This window comes from Lottia gigantea, assembly GCF_000327385.1.
Source record: "Lottia gigantea unplaced genomic scaffold LOTGIsca_19, whole genome shotgun sequence".
NCBI classification, from domain to species: Eukaryota; Metazoa; Mollusca; class Gastropoda; family Lottiidae; genus Lottia; species Lottia gigantea.
In genome coordinates, this window is record NW_008708358.1 from 2,404,268 (window position 1) to 2,421,425 (window position 17,158).

The 17,158-nt window shown below is 37.9% G+C and overlaps 1 protein-coding gene across 1 annotated transcript in view; it reads right to left on the reverse strand.

The window, feature by feature from the left end:
* Window positions 1–557: 557 nt before the first annotated feature.
* LOTGIDRAFT_231431 (hypothetical protein) overlaps window positions 558–17,158 on the reverse strand; it is a gene marked incomplete at both ends in the record, with an annotated part of 24,920 nt that continues 8,319 nt past the window's right edge. The window contains 31 exons of the mRNA XM_009052827.1: window positions 558–705; window positions 906–1,136; window positions 1,433–1,535; window positions 1,847–1,876; window positions 2,129–2,487; window positions 2,804–3,055; window positions 3,397–3,666; window positions 4,032–4,265; window positions 4,757–4,907; window positions 5,242–5,503; window positions 5,940–6,069; window positions 6,292–6,516; window positions 6,915–7,214; window positions 7,506–7,724; window positions 8,011–8,092; window positions 8,308–8,473; window positions 8,807–8,892; window positions 9,251–10,107; window positions 10,438–10,674; window positions 11,046–11,312; window positions 11,672–11,896; window positions 12,242–12,341; window positions 12,692–12,730; window positions 12,911–13,203; window positions 13,513–13,797; window positions 14,054–14,326; window positions 14,785–15,096; window positions 15,387–15,614; window positions 16,025–16,139; window positions 16,523–16,695; window positions 16,975–17,086. Of these exons, the coding sequence (XP_009051075.1) occupies window positions 558–705; window positions 906–1,136; window positions 1,433–1,535; window positions 1,847–1,876; window positions 2,129–2,487; window positions 2,804–3,055; window positions 3,397–3,666; window positions 4,032–4,265; window positions 4,757–4,907; window positions 5,242–5,503; window positions 5,940–6,069; window positions 6,292–6,516; window positions 6,915–7,214; window positions 7,506–7,724; window positions 8,011–8,092; window positions 8,308–8,473; window positions 8,807–8,892; window positions 9,251–10,107; window positions 10,438–10,674; window positions 11,046–11,312; window positions 11,672–11,896; window positions 12,242–12,341; window positions 12,692–12,730; window positions 12,911–13,203; window positions 13,513–13,797; window positions 14,054–14,326; window positions 14,785–15,096; window positions 15,387–15,614; window positions 16,025–16,139; window positions 16,523–16,695; window positions 16,975–17,086 (6,764 nt within the window). The remainder of the gene's footprint in view (window positions 706–905; window positions 1,137–1,432; window positions 1,536–1,846; window positions 1,877–2,128; window positions 2,488–2,803; window positions 3,056–3,396; window positions 3,667–4,031; window positions 4,266–4,756; window positions 4,908–5,241; window positions 5,504–5,939; window positions 6,070–6,291; window positions 6,517–6,914; window positions 7,215–7,505; window positions 7,725–8,010; window positions 8,093–8,307; window positions 8,474–8,806; window positions 8,893–9,250; window positions 10,108–10,437; window positions 10,675–11,045; window positions 11,313–11,671; window positions 11,897–12,241; window positions 12,342–12,691; window positions 12,731–12,910; window positions 13,204–13,512; window positions 13,798–14,053; window positions 14,327–14,784; window positions 15,097–15,386; window positions 15,615–16,024; window positions 16,140–16,522; window positions 16,696–16,974; window positions 17,087–17,158) is intronic.

A 17,158-nucleotide genomic window follows, 5' to 3' on the forward strand; every position in this document is an offset into this window, starting at 1 on the left:
AAGATACACGAGGTTATTCTTCAAGGGCGCATGTGCCTATTGTAATGAAATGAATCTAACCTTCTAAAACAAAAATTTCAAAACCAGTTGTTCTGCTGACGAATTATATATATCCAAAACATGGTAGCAAGAAAATTAGACGAGCTTTGTGCTTATATATTAGCTTACACTGCGTTTTTAATAGCTTAAATTGCATATCTGGTATAGATGTATTATGCTATATGACTGAAACTACTCACGTGCACATATCTCTCCAGACAACGCTTTGATGTGAAATCAGATCAACATTGAACTTCGTCATGCATTCTAGAGCGTCCACAATGTCACAGCTCGGCAGCATCACGTTGTCACAGATTGGTGGCAGTACATCAGCACAGATTGTTTCAACTCGTTTCTCAGCTGCTTTAAAAGTCTTCATCACAGTAGTTCCATCATTTCCACAATTATAACCAAAGTGTTTCACACAATCTTCAGTTTCTCTGATTTTTCTAGAAATATAGCCAAGTGAATTTATTGAGTGATGCTTTCTATCATATGCCCGTTGTTTTTGTCAATATCTATGGATTAAAGTACCCACGTAACCTAAGTAGAACACCCCCACGGGCAAGTGCAAAAGTAGGATACGTTCTTACGAATACAGAATTTGAACATGCGGCGGTATTGGAATGGGTCTCTGAAACGGCGAAAGCTTTTTCGTCCTTACAACTGTAAATAAAATACGACAGGTCAGTAGGAAACTATCACCTAGAAGATGTTTCGTATTCAGTCCAGGCGCCGCATTTTGAATCTCAACCTTAACAGTTGTCCCTACTAAGATAGTCTTCCCCTATTGGTACCCGAAATGGACTCGAAATGCTGGCGCCGCTATCGATTGCACTACGTAACAATTGATAAATACAACATACCGACAAACTTGAGATCGCTCTCCAGATGTTTCAAACGTTGCTATTTCTGTTTGGAGATCCTGAACACATACAGTCACTTCTTTTAGAAGGCAGAGTTGTGGTTCTTGGCAGAATTCGATATTGGTAGTTAAACTATCAGTAAGAGTTGTTACTTTGGTGAAAAAGGCTGATTCATCAGTAGTAAGTCCAGAAATCTTTTCTGATATACAGGATTCTACATACGAAGTTTTGCTACAAATGAAGTAAATAAATTGAAATGAAGTAACATGGAAGTTGATGGAAAGGTACATATAGCTGAGAGACATATTGGTTCATTAGCATACGTCAAAGAAGTGAACATTTCCAGTTCATTGTTGTATAATAATTGTAGTGATCATTGTTCGTATGCTTACGATAAAATCCTCAACCTAGTGATTGGTGTAATACCTATACTGAACATAAAGTTTTCTTTTGTTAAAAGACTAAATAAAGAAAAATCGGCGTTTCTCTTGAGTTTTGGACAGTATTAAAGTTTAACTACCCCTTACCTGCAGATCATCTCTTTTTCAGTCAATGGAAGCAGCCTTCTGACTAGTACAGATGACAGTTGTCGAACCACACAGCTTACTGTCGATAATCCCTTAATTAAATCTAAATAATCAAATTTATATTACAATAATACAATAATTAAATGAATAACGAATGTAGTAAAACTATGCTTAACTGTATCAATTGGTAAGAGCGAATACTCTGTGTGGTAGGGGCTGATAACTCTTCCAGTTTTGGTTCTGCCACGGGGTTCGTGGGCAGGGAAACATATACAATGTAATAATATTATAAGGTTAAAATATGGAAACCGCCTTAGTATCGAGCATGACAGTAACAGGCTAATTTTCACATTTATTCTTGGCAAGCCGATTGAATAAGGAACATTAAGGTTCAGATCAATTCTTCTTACTTACCTATCTTCACAACTTTACTATCGGTTGGATCTGAAATTACCAAAAGATTAATGGTTTAAACATGTTGGTGGAATGTATGCATGAAGCAGGAACATGACATATAAAAGAAGTGTATAAATATACACGGTATACTAATCTGCATGTACAGAAGCTCGTAATGGTTGAATCATTAGAAATAAGTGTTCTTTCATATTTGCAAATGTTTATCTATTAACGGTATCTCCATAATTGCGCAGAATACATATATCTGAATCAAGCCCATTGTACTAAAATGTCTCTTACCATTTTTACAGAGAGCCTGAGCATCAACAAACTTGGAAAGGATGTCTCCGGATACACCATAGAAGTTTGAAATCACGTCACCCAATTCATCAAAGGAAGCTGCACCAAAACAGCTCGAATATGACGTAAAAAGATCACACATTCCACGAACGCCTGGTTTTGATGGATTCAGTATCTCTGATGCCAAATCTTGGACGAATGTCTGCAGACAGACCAATTCTGGGACAGTTTGAGCAATGCTGACGGCTGTTCCACACAGTGCATTAGAAACAGTAGTTAACTCTGTAAGGACAACTAGTTTCTGTGGTTCGGTACATCCTGATTGTGATGTGATACAAGTTATATGGGAGTCGACAGAACTGAAAGACAAAAATATCCAAGAAGTTCATTTCACCTTTAACATCATAACGAAGAAGGTGGTGGCGAAGGTTCAAATTAGAGTAAATTTTGTTACTTTCACAAGTGAACTTTTCGCCTATAAGGCTTCTTTACCTCTAAACACCAATAAACACCAATACATCAATTTAGGCGACTGTCTATGTAAATTCAAGGACTTTGTGAACTTTATTTAAAAAACATATACCAAATTGTCGAAAAATCACAAATGTTATATAATATAAAGCATTTTATAAGGGTCATTTTCGATATGAGTTGCCATGTATTCTAATATTTTACCTGCATGCAGAAGCTTTATCATCTTTGGCTTTGGTGGTGAAGTCATCGATACAAGTATACAAAGAATCAATCGAGCAGGTAGGTTCAGCTATACAGGTCTGTGGTATGGGATCACTATCAACCCCATCACATCCAGAGGCTTTGACACGTACAAGGAACTCGGCGTCCACATCTGCGGTCAACTGGTTGAAGACGGTTTCTGTACACCCCTGAACGCTCTGTCTTAAACATTTCCAGTTCTTTGTTACAACCCTGTAGAGTGAAATATTTAAACAAAAACATAAGTACGATTTGAATGATATTTAGAAACAGAGAACACAGTCATTATAACAAAAATACAATGAAATATACATTATTATGGTATAACATACTTATTTAATAAAAACATAAGGAATCAAATAATTTATATATCGGATGTGAAAGTGCTGAAAGATGTGGATATAACTTTCCTTCTAATTTGTGATTTTCTAGACTACAAAGCGTCTCCTTAGCCTAAAAAAACCAACAAAATTACCCTCTTAGAGTACCCCCCTTGGGTTGAAAACCCCTGGTTTAAGCTATATAAACGACTTGTTGTTTGAACATCAACATACCGACAATATTCCTCTTTATCAGCCAATCTAGAAGACACATCCAATAGCTTCTTCTTCAGAGTTGTAAAACACGACTTCGCTTCTTCTGCATTACATGTAGCATCAATATCCGCGCCGTCGCAGAACAGTAAAGCCGTGACGCTTGGACAATCATTACCAACTACACTCTGAACAATCGTGGTGATTTTACCCCGAACTCTTGTCGACTGGTCAGCATCTGAACATTCTGTGGTAAATTTCTTCACACATTTCAATGTTACTTCGGCATTCCTAAAGATACATAATGAAGTAAAAACCAATTAATTGAGAATATAATAATGATGACTGAATTTAGATTTTAGACGTTTGTGCGATCTAAACAGACAGCGAGATGTCAATAATATTGCACGAATTTGAATCAATATGCCTCTTTTCAGATAGACCAAATAAACCATAGCCATCAGCTGCACCAACAAGATTGTCACAAAGATTCACCGAAATGGATTTGACACACCAAGTAGCAGAGTGACACCAAAGCACTGGGGTTGAAAATTATTGGACATTGGGCTGCATCTATAATTCTACAACAGCACATCTCACATCAGGCCTGTACATTTCACAAAACCAATCGCTCCCTTCCCAGAAATTTAACTAACCTGCAAATCTGTTCGTGAGTATAAGAGCTATAGGAAGTCAGAACTGTGAAGGTTTCAATACATTCTTCGGCATACTCTATATTGCAGCTTGGTTCCTCTAGTACTTGCAATACGCAATATTGTTCTGAACTGGATATCAGAGATTCTAATATAGTCACCATTAGTCCAGTCTTCTTTTTATTGGTACATTCCTTTATGTTGTCTTTAACGCAAGTCTCGTACTCCTGCATTGATCTATAATATATCAATTGGGAATAAAAACACGATGTTATTAGATATGTTTACTCTTTTCGAAACACCTGATGGCTCTTTTCTTTGGAGGAGTCCACTAGTATACAACTTTTACAACAATTGTGTCATACTGTGGACGAGGTTTTAATGTGGACTCTCCAAAAGCCTAAGATGTGTCTTAAGGGTCGGCATGCCTTACCAGGTCAAATACTTTCAACTGCGAGATACCCATTGATAAGGCACAGCAATATTTGAAAGATAACAAAAGCGCGTCTCATTAGATGAACGCAGTGCTGATGGTCATGCAAATGCTAAGCTGTCAAGTGTCAAAAAAAAACAAGGACTATCTATCGAACCGCAAATCGAAACCGGAAATATAAAACAGCATATTGGCATAACATTGTGGTAGCACGCAGCTAATGAATTTTTAACACAAGAGGAAGTATATCAATCATAAAAGAGTAAAAGAGTAGATCTCATATCCATGTACATACCTACAGAAAGTCAGATGATCAGAGTAATGTATGACTGGTAGTGTTTGAGATATCATACTTAATTTACTCAAACAGAATCCGGCTTGTTTAATATCACATTTATCGCCAGATGTATCCCTTTTCACTCTATCTACACCATCACCAATATCACCTGCAATTACATCAATTTGAGTCTTTAAAATCATAAATCTACATCCCGGAAAATATCAATACCAAGAGTGTGACCACTGACCATCTGATAAACGTTGTTCCCTTTCTTGCGTTACCAGCTAGTACCCCCTTGGCAATAAACATTGCAAAGCGGGCTTTCCTAAGAAGTATTTGCTATTTGGACCACTTGTCGACGATAAAATCGCACTTATTAGGTAGCTACACAATTGACTAAGTGTGATGTCAGACATCCAACATGTTCATGAATTTCCCAACTTTATAATAATATTCGAAATTGTACCCCAATTTCATAATCCAATTATATTGAAACTAACCTCCAGGTGTCTCTGAGCTGCAAGTTCTCATGAAGGTGGACATTCCATCTCGGTACTTATTCACTGTAGCTGTAACTAGCGGTTTAGTAAGTTCAGGCATTGGTACCTGGTCAATGCAGGTATCAGATTCATCTAGCGCCTTACATATCTTAGCTTCAAAATCATCAGACTCAAAGGCAGTCCCCAATGCTTCGCCGAAGATTTCAAGACACGTCGAATAACCTGTGAAGACGTCCACTTTGACCTCTAGTGGCCCGGGAACCTATAGAACATGTACAAATATCTTCAATAAGCGATCGGATGATTCCAGTTAATTCAGCTGTAAATGGGTACATAATCAAAACCAAGAGGTTTGGCCAAGGACCAGCTGGTAGAAAGGATCCTTAATTGTGAATGTAAGTAAAATATAGTTGTTTTCTTTCAATTCTTTCTTATGATCAGAATAGTTCTGAATATCTTCCGTATTGCTTTCTGAATGCATGCATTCGGCATTTCAGAAATATTGAGTCAAAATGCTGTCTTATGTTACTTCGATATAAAATGTTACACGCCACCTACTTGACAACAATGAGATGACATGTCCCTTAGAACATGGGTGCTATGAGATCACATCTCCCCCAATAAACGATAAAGGGGCGTTTATGCATGAAGTTAATCTCTTAATACCTTAATGCTTCACAAATATGGCGGTTATTTACCTGTGCTGCTAGACAAACCGTCTTACTCTCCTTTCTATATGTATTATAAAGATCTATCGTGCTCAGTTCCTGTATGGACAGACATCCCGATGTTGACGATTGTACACATGATCTTGACGCTGTCAGATCTCTGTAATACAAAATTATTTGTGATTTGGGACGTATGGATATAAGCATACCAATATAAACATTATAAGCTGTTTGGACTCTCTGAAAGTTGACAAACATTGGAGCAAAGAGGTAACATGTACCCGATATACGCCAATGTGCGCAGTCACTAGCTCTTCTGTTGTCTTACATGAAAACTAGGATAAAATCATGTAACTATTGGCTAATAAGGTTTTCGACTTACTGACAGAAGTTGGTTTTTGTCTTGTCGAGGTCGTGGAGGCAGTTATAAGATTCAGCGATATCACACTTGGTCAACGTGGCTATAGAACAATCTTTTGGTGCTGGATCATCTACTGTACATCCAGAGGCTTTAAATGTAGCCAGTTCTGATCCCAAATCATTCAAGCCTTTTGGTACATTGCAGCTCTTTAGTTCCTTGGACATACATTTCTTTTGGCTCACTTCACTGCAATAAACGGATGATTTATTAAGCCAAAGGACAATTAGCGCACATAGCGAATTAAGTACAGGAATGCGAAATAGCAACCGCTGGTTATGATGGTCATAAAACGGAACACTATTATAGAAGACTTTGTCCGATAAACAGTGGCGGAGCCAGGTTTATGGCCGAGAGAATTTCTAATTTAGTCACGAAATTTTTGCCCGAAAAAGTTCCTTGGCTGCGAGGAGGGGACTCTGAACACCACCCCCCATCCCCCTTTGGCCCCGCCACTGCCAATTAAGGATTACAATAGTAGTAACATGCGTAATAGGGACGAAACTAAAGACTACGATCTGCATTTTAAATAGAATGTGAATATAGTAAACAAGTGACTGAAAAAGAGCAAGATCAAGTAGACTTACCCGCATGAGGCGTCATCAAAGCCAGTTTTCAATTTCATCATACCATTAGCTAAGCAAATACCGAAATTAGCCAGTTCACGAGCACATTGGCTCTTTTTCACATGTGATACTGAGACTTCAATATCTATAGTTATGTCTACAGTGAGTGGAACCATACATTGTTCTGTGCCGGACAAACAGAAATCTCGGATCAGTCTTTCTGAATCTGTCATGACTTGTTGATAGACTACGATATCAATTGGAGAACACGTGGATGAAGCTGATAAAGATGTCAGTGCTGCTAAAGCATCTAATCTTTGTCTGAAATAAACACAACCAAACTAATATTTAGAATTGCAAAATAATTATCAATAGAATGGAACCCGATCAATAACAGTGTATTTGCTGTTATTTCACCAATCGCAGAACCCTTTGCCTTTGATGGGGGATTAGGAACGATTCAGCCCTCAAGCCTCCCTGTCTCCTAGTATCTTACGCATATATGATCAGCCTATCTACAATTAGTGAGGACCAACTGAAAGCTTAAGTCCCTAAGTTTATGGCACAGGGGAACCTTTAATTGATTTTATTGATTAATTATATGAGACTTACTTGCAAATTGCGTCTTTACCAGCAACATAAGGGTTGCTGAGAGCAGTTTGGAAAGCTAAGATGGCGGCCGAGTTACACTGTTGGCTAATTGGTGGTGGACAGCTATTACGAGCTAATACTTTAACAATTTTGGAAGCTGATCGACTTATTTCTTTTCTTGAATCGCTCAAACAATCTTTACTGTATTCTATCATACATTCCAATTTCTGATAGGATTCTCTATAATAAAACAAACATCAGATTGAAAGCGACAGCCATTACAGAACTTGCACTTAATGGTAAAATATAATCTCTCTAATTTCTTATTTATTTCATCTAAGTTCTTCCTCGACTTTTGTCACATTTTGGACAATGAAGGAATTGGAAATATATAGAAAATCAGTTAAAGTTGTTCCTTTGATTTTATTGAAGACGAACACATCGTGTGCAGCGCCACGGACAAAAAGTACTTTACAAAGTAAAGCATTAAACATCAACAAAATGGTGAGGTAAAAAGTTAACTTACGTGCAACCACCATCATCATGCATATTCTTCAACAACATCAGACTACAATCAACAGCTTTACTAACATCACAAACTTTAGTATCTGGAAGGTAAACCATTACTATTGGTTTGTGTATATTTTATAAATATTAGCCCTATCAATTTAAAAAATGACTTGACCACATGAAGTGATAATTCTGTTTACCACAGGAAGAAATGACTTAAAACAATTCTTGTTATTTTAAGCTGGCACAAACCCTATCTTTCAATCACATATCATAACCAAGAACGTTAACCAATTCAAAAAATTCAACGTACCAACAACGCCAGTCACTTGTAGTTTTTCATTACACAGTTCACCAATACAGCAGTCTGTACAACCCATGCTGTTACAACCACGTTTACATTGAGATGGTCGTACACAGCCTTTACTATGTTCAAACACCCCAGTTTTAGTTGACACTCCAGCAAAACTTTGACACATCTGAAAGAATTTAAAAATATGAATCAGCCTTGAGCCCTGTGTGATGCTTCACATTGTTGCTAGATGGTAAGTGGATATAAACTGCTAAAAGAAAACATCCGAATCTTTTTAGATCGAAAGGGTGTCATTGTCTGGTGCTTCCTTTCCCTCTTGTTCTGGTGAATATACGGTTCGGAATCATCACAACAGTGCAAAATAGAAGAAATCGAACCATACGTGCATCGTTTCCAGACGTTTCCCTCACCTAGTGTATTTGTAATGTATGTGAGAGGCTCGTTGTGGAGATCCACAACTCAGAGTACACTGAGTATGATAATGGTACATAGAACGTACCTGGCTGTGATGAGAACAAACTTCTGTCTTCTTAAAACATTCTTTTTCGTCGGCTTCACCATAACATCTATAACAACTCTGTTTCACTGTAATGATCAAATCAAATAATTTGAATGATTGGATCTTGGAGACATATGCCTAGTTCTTTCCTTTCATAAAGATAGATACAAAAATTGTTTGAATCGATTTGGATGATACACTGAACGCAAAGGTTCTTAGCATTAAATAGTTTCCTTTGCAAGTCAGTAGGTAAGTAAGAAAGAAATACTTATTTCAACTTGATTACCCTTTGTAAATGATATAGATTGGAAATCTGGACAAAGAAACTTCGTCCTGTTACAGCTTTCGTCATGGTATCTGTTATCTAACAGATTTGATCAAGGGAGTATGAACCTCTCCAACATGGAACAGACTACCATATTCATAGATAAAGATAAGCCTTACCTGTCTTAGAACACCTTTCCTTGACTGAAGACCAAATACCATAGAGAGATAGATAAGCGATTTGGTCATTATAATTGATGGATATAGTACCATAGCTTCCTTCGATACACTTCCATAACATCTTAGCTTTATGACATAGGGCAGACAAATCGATGTCGGGCTTTTCCATAGAGTGTTTCTCTTGCGTGTTCTTCTCCTTAGTTTCCTTCGTGTTATGTTCTTTTGTGTTCTTTTCTTTCGTGCTCTTTTCTTTCGTGTTCTTCTCTTTAGTGTTCTCTTTCGTGGCCTTTTCTTTTGTGTTCATTTCTTTTGTGTTCTTCTCTTTTGTGTTTTTCTCTTTTGTGTTTTTCTCTTTTGTGTTCTTCTCTTTTGTGTTTTTCTCTTTTGTGTTTTTCTCTTTTGTGTTTTTCTCTTTTGTGTTCTTCTCTTTAGTGTTCTTTTCTTTTGTGCTCTTTTCCTTTGTGTTCTTTTCTTTTGTGTTCTTCTCTTTTGTGTTCTTCTTGTCTTTCGCACCTGGTGCTCTCTTTCTTCTAGACTTTTTCCCATTAGACTTTTTGTCTTTAGATTCTTTAGTGGCTTTATGATCTTTGTCTTCGGAGTCGCTGCTTTCACTCGTATCATCACTGTCTGTAGATTTACTGGAACTATCTTTATCTGGTTTTGTTATTATTTCAGACGCAATAAATATTTTCTTGGCCAACATAGTGAATTCTGTCATGCAATCATATCCATCGGGACAGTTCTCTTCACCATACGCTATCACCAATCTAGATAGCTTGTATATGGCTTTGTCTCGTGACTGTTTATCGCATTTCTTTGTGGCCATCCTAACGCACTGTCTTGCTTTTTGTACTTCCCTACAAAAAAGGAAGAAGAAATTCATATTGTGTTTCTGAACACCAATATTGCGTTCAGATGTGCACATTGTTCCATATACATTATTTTGTATTTTGTTCTTACAGTACTGGTAATCCGCAATGTGGGCCTAAATTCCGGGCATGATGCGAAATGTTTAACTAAAGTAATTTTTAGTTGGTTCAATATATAAATGTGACTATACTTCAATACTTCAATGTATATGTAACTAAGTTTTATATGCAGTCCTATTTGCTCAATTTTGCTAATTACTACCGAAATGGCTTCTGAGTCAACAGACAGGACTTCTGTTCTGATAGGTTTGTACATACCTGCATTTTCCTTCTGAATCCATTAAATTCCAGAATGGATCAACACTGTTAAAAAACGTATCAAAACATCCTCGAATCTTCCTTGGATCACAATCGGCTGAACATGGCACTATGTATTTAGAAGAGTCACATTCAGAGGAGAAATAGGTCTTACTGCTAGTGAGGTAGGTACTTGGTAAGGAATTGAAACATTTCGGTTCGAAGCCAACTTGACACTGCCCTAATCTAGCTGAAGCACTGAAAGTGAATTGTAATGCCCATTAGTGATGAAATAGCATCAACTTTTCTTAGATTCACAAACCCTATGAAACAGAAACAGGGACTTTCAAGCCTTCCATATGCAGGGTGTAATTAGGCTGAAGGACACGTGGTAAAATCGTGGATACAAGTGCAGGGCTCATATCGGAACCCAAACGAAACAAACCACTAGTTGCCATCTTACTTCTTTAGGGCATCACAGTTGGGCTTGTTCAAATTTGTGTAGAGCAGTGTCAAACAATCTCTCCCTTTCAATCCTCGACTAGATCTCTGTATACAATACATGGGCGTAATGTCCATAAATTGCTCTTACAATCACCCCATTTTGATGCAAGATGTGTGAAACATACCTGCAAAGAGCACCATCATCAGGCAAGTAAAAATCTTTAAACAAAGAATTACTACATCCGCTATCAAGCTTGGAACATTTCAGTTCACCCTCCGTTCTACCAATATACTGAGACTGGCAGACAGGCTGGACCTGGACCTGCTCTCCAGAACAGATAGTAAATGCTACCAGTCTGTCTTTATTGGACACATATCGAATTAGGTGGAGTCTGTCTGGATGGCAGTCACCTAAATAATGCTCCATACATACATCATTCGTCGATAAAGCTCTGAAAGATAAACAAACATAGTAATTTGCAATGGGGTTGATTCCGTAAGTTTATTCCTTCTCCCTCGACTAATGGTTGGGAGGTGAAGAAAGGGCGACCCCAGAAGTCATTGAGATCCACTTTTTGGCAGCATAGTGGTTTCTTGAACTTGTAGTGGTTGCAAGTTCGCCTCCTTAATCGGCGGAAGAGTCTTCAATAATTACCAGCATAAGATGGCTCCTACTTATCAGCGCGTGACCATTGTTTACATTACCGTTGGTACTATTTAGAACAAATTCTCGAGAATTACTTTTCACAGCCGTCTTCTACATAACTGTTCCGATAGTTTGGCTGTCCGTTTGATATCAATTGAAAATTACCTGCAGATATCACGAGGAGTGTTCTCGATTCCAAACAGAGCAATTTCTGCATTCAGTTGACTCAGACAGCCATACGCCTTCTGTACATTACATTTAGGAGATGTAAAACATGCTGGTTTGGCGAGAGTTGTTAATAATTGTAATACCACTGATATATGCTCTTTGTATTCATCGGAACATTCTGTAAGCTCATCTTTTACCATGATCTTTACCATCGAGGCGTCACTATAATGGTATTATGGCGGATATAATAAAAATAACTAAATATTAACTATCCGATTCGCAAAACGAACCCCGTAAAAAAACACAAACAGTTTGGCAATAAATTGGTAGCAGCTAATGAACTCGTATAACATAGAACTCGAATGAGGAAGTATTAAATAATACATCTTTACACAATGAAATAAAGCAAATTATCTTTTCATTGGTCTAAAAATCTGCGCTTTCTTGTGTAGAATTAAATCGAATGGGACATCCACACCAACAATAATGTGCACAATGCTAGGTTCATCAATTTTCGTGTATGATTGCTACGGTCAGCGTAAATAATTCTAACACTGTTGCACTTACCTACAAATATCACCTGAGGTAAGGTAAGAACTGAACAGATATTTCAATAAAGCTGGGGTGATAATTCTGTTGATCTTATCTTTGTTACATTCATCTTTTTCTAAAATAAATGAAAAAGTTGTTAGACGATTAGAGTGGGTGAGTTTGGGTTATTATCAGAGGAATATTAGGACAGTGGATCAATTCTATACGTGGATCTGTGGACTTAAGTGGGCTGGGGGCTCTCTCCCCCTGTAATTTGCTCTACTGTATTGCTCCGTCGACTCGGTGCAACCAGTCCTTATGGTAGTTGAGCTACTGTATTAGCAGAGAACCAGAATTTCGTTGTTACTCTATGGTCCATATTGTACTATCCTGAAATGCAGTTAACCACCAATTTTAGGAACACTCGCTTAAAGCATATTGTCCTGAGTTACCGGTGATGAAAAAAATATACACCATAAAACTTACCTGTTTCTGGGATGATTACTGGAGGAATACTGATAAGATCTGAAATATAAAGAGGGTTGGGTATCTTATTTTCATAATATTCTCATCACACACTGAGAACAAATCATGGGAATAAACACCAAGGAATGGATATCTACTGGGACGAATTTCTTGTTGCAGTGAGGTATCATGGTATCGTGGTATCGTGGTATTTTCATCGCAATATTTTTCAATACTCACCCGTATTTCCACAAGTATTTATCAAAAAGACATCCAATGACGTCATACTTCTGGTCAAACCAACGTCATCAGAAGCGTCATCAGCGTACCCTTTCAAAGTAGCGGTCAGAGTTTTGGCCAGTGAACACACGTGCCACAAATATCCAGTTGGCTTCACAATGATCGCCTCAAAAGATGTGGATATTGAAGTCAAGGTAGTAGACGTTACTGTAGCAACTGCAGTCTCCTTCTTGAAAATGTTGACGAATTCTTGTTCAAATGTTGAAAGACCAGTTAGATCACAGTCGATGGTTCTGAAAGGATTAAGAAACAGAATTTCAGATTCTAATGGGCAGTATGAAATTGACAATAGTGTTTGCACATATCACTTTTTACCTCCAGTAGCATTATTATAAAAGAGGTTGCGCCGTCTCTAAACCTGATTCCCAAAAGGAAATTAACCGCAACATAAAGAAACACGAAATCAAGTGGCAGAGCTCGGTATGTATCATCACGGATTGCCATCTGCTAGGCTGGGTTAGAACTCAACTCTTGTAAGATCAATTCAGACAGTGTCGCCCAGTTGGCCATTATAGTAGTGGACAAAGCCATTGAATACTCACTCCTTATTCTGGTATTTCAGAAGTACACACTGTATAATGTTCGATGGCTTGATGCTGAAGTCGACACATTTGTCTAAGGTGAGAGAAAATGATGGTTTCGGGACCATGCCAATAGATAATAGGTTATCTTTGGTAACAGTCTGAATGCAGGATGGTACGAAGGTGGTTGAGGCAGTCAGGAATGCTGAGATAGCCGAGTTGATACTGGTGATGGCGGTGTCTCGGACATCTGATGTACATTTCTCAATATTCAGCATTGAACACCTCTTCATTTCTTTAAACGTACTGAAATATTATACACAACACTCTTAGAATTCCACTCATCGGAGGGGGCAGTCACTAAGCAAAAGAATCAAAGTGGCATTGAGTGTTTTAGAATTGCTCACGATTTTATTTACAGTAATCGGTGAATTTCGATGATCAAAGCAAAAGCAATGACACATGGTCCATGATCAATATCTATAATAATTATTTGTTTACGTGATTGACTGTTTTCAACAATAGCCAATCCAGATCTTTCTATGAACTATCTTTAACTTACGGACAGGGTATGTTAGTATCTGGCTTCAAAAAGTCGAAACATTTCAGAGCTTCTTCAGCACTACAAACTTTCTCGTTACTGGTAGTAGCTTTGTCCTTAATAAGCTTAAATTGAGCATTAAGCTTCTCGACTGAAGTTTTCGCAATGCAAGAAGAAGTTAGACTGGCCGCGTTCAGGAAGTTGTTGTTTAGGCTGTCGACTGTTTCAATTACAACATTGTCCTCACAACCAATAACACTTCTTACTGCACAGTTCATCATAGATTTGAAATCACTGGAAAGGATCAAAATAAATTGGAACCCATAGATATGAAAGATAGCTAAATATCAATGACCTTGTAGCGAATTTGTTTTTCCTTATCATACGTTGTGGCTACAGATTAACTGTAAACGCAATATTCGTTTAAGATCTGCTGTAATCCAGCATTACAATCGAATTCTATCCACCAAATGGCCAGGCCGTAAGCAAGACTTGATTTTTCGGAGGGGCAAGTAATATATCCAGATGGGCAATTACGTATGATGTTTTGTTGCAGTAATGGAATTGGTCGGTAGCCCTCTTTGTCCCCTGAACGGGCATGAAACCAGCAATTGAATGACAGACTGTTTCTTTTTATGGAGAAAATGTTGGAACAGCTAGCAAGGGCCCAGCTACCCTAAAAAGAACATAGTCAAACCGGGTTACTGACACAAAACAATGACGTGGGATTCCAAAGAATCAAAACAGCTAACCTGCAAGATGGCAGACTAGTAAGAGTAAAAGAACTGAAACACGCCAAAGCTGATGTCTTGTCACATACAGTGAGATCAACCGTATTACCGGAAGTACCATCTCCTTTAGCATCACCACCAGTTTCCATTCCATCAGTACCAGAATCACTTTCATCACCGGAAGTAGAACACGACCAGGGTTGAAGCAGTTGTTTACATGTATATCTGTGTGAATGGATGACTCGCTCCAAACGATATTTGATAGCAGTTATATCATCTGACTTACAATTGAAGGTGTAAGTATCGTAGCATTTGATGGTGCGTTCTAATGACCTGTAATATAAGAACCGTAGTGAATATGGTTCTTTGGGTAAGATTCTAAAGGCACATACAATTGCTGTTGCATTTATTCTGCATCTTAGCTGAATGAGGTTGGGGCTGAATGGCATAACTAAGGTGTATGATAGTTTTAACAGAACTTTTCGAGTTTTAGTAAACTCGTTGTATGAAATGACAGAAATTCTTAATAGTAAACGAAAGTCCATTTACTGCATATATATCTTAATATATTACGTTTTCGTGGATAGGATCCCTAAGAAAATGTGGAAAGATGTTTCAGTCACCTGCATTTGTGTCCCGACCCAGATCCATCTCCCAGATCTGTTATCAAAGTATCAACACATTGCTTGGCCATTTCCGGTTCACATTGTGGTTTGACAGTTAGGTCATCTCCACACTCTATCTTCACATAGTTCTGAATGATTTCTCGAGACATAGCTATATCTGAGACTTCATCCTCATTACAATCAGTCAATTCATTGTCGTAACATTCCTCAAACTTTCTACCATAGCTACAAAATAAAATAAACATTAATGGGGTTCTTTTTTTCTGCTTCTTCACGAGTGTAATTATTTCATTTTTGGTAATTTATAGTTTGCAAATACCCGTTTGGCGCAGTGGCGGCGCCAGCCTCCCGAGACTGGGGGTACAAATAGGAGCAGAATGACAAATTGACACTGGTTTGGCGCACTATAACTTTACGGTGTTGTTCGCCATTACTTAGCTTTGAAAGCTGAAGTTATAATCGTGTCCAAGTAGCATCCAGGTTTTAGGCTTTTAGAGCAGTAACGGTTTGCTGTTGTCAGATTGGTGAGTGGTGATATCTGGATATTCGGCTGGTAAAATTAAGGTAAACTTTAGCCGAATAAATCAACGAATCTGTTCGAAAGAGAAATTCTTGAAAATAAAACGCCAAGTTACCTGCAGTAGGATCGCATTTCTCTATATCCGATAAATTGTTTGGCTAGGATAGCGCTAATCTGGGTAGTGAAACACGCATCAACTCTCTTTCTACCGGCTTTACATTTGTCAGAAACTAACGAAGACAAAAAACAACAACAGTATAGGTCTTTGTTATATTGGGTTTAAGGCAGAAAAATGATCTCTGCTATGGAACTATGCATCTATGTTTGAGTAATTCTAAGCCATAAATTAATGACTATATTTGTGAGTTATCAATGTACAAGTAACAAAACCAAACCAGAAGACATCCAATCGAAACAAGACATTATACGAAATCAATTCAACTATCAGTTTGTTTCTATGACAACTTTAACAATTTTAAAAACTAAGGGGGCAGCACGGAGCAGAATATATACCATTGTATTCTTCTAGTGTTTATTGCCCGGTGTTGAGAGTACTCTTAGCGCACCAGGGGACAATGAACTCCTCCAACCAAAGGTGTATCCTAAAACATACCTGAACCTGAAGGGATTGAACATGGTATGGTATATGATGAGATATCGGCTGGAATGGTACAGATATTGTCGTAGTCGGCTATAAACTTATTTAATGAAGCCTCAAATGCTGTTTTATCCTCACATCTGGCTATAGCTTGGTAGACACACTTCATCGTTGTTTCTAAAGTTTGGCTGAAATATGTTACAAAATGTTAAGTGTATTATCAGTTTTTATATTTAGAGAAGGTTGTAGTTAAAACAAAATGGACAGCCAGTTTGGCTGGAATAATTTTAATATTACATCTTATATAATACGCCATTTAGAGGTGGGGGAAGTTGGGGGGCTTCGGCTCTTCAGGCCTCACCACAGAGAGACAACTCTTATCCCCCCTCCCTCCGGTATTTTCTACATACACCCCAGCTTGTTAAACATAGAATGTGAAGCTTCTTAGATTACAGATGACAGCCTACCTGCAGATGGTGTTCACATCTGAGACATCCGGAGATTCAAACATGGCTAATCCATCACTGAAACATTTAGCAGCAGCAACATCATCACATGTACCGCAAACTGTCTCGGTCTCTAAAATCAAAAACATTTTTAATATCAATATCACTGAGTGCGGAGTCACCTTAATGGTCGGTCGTGTATTTG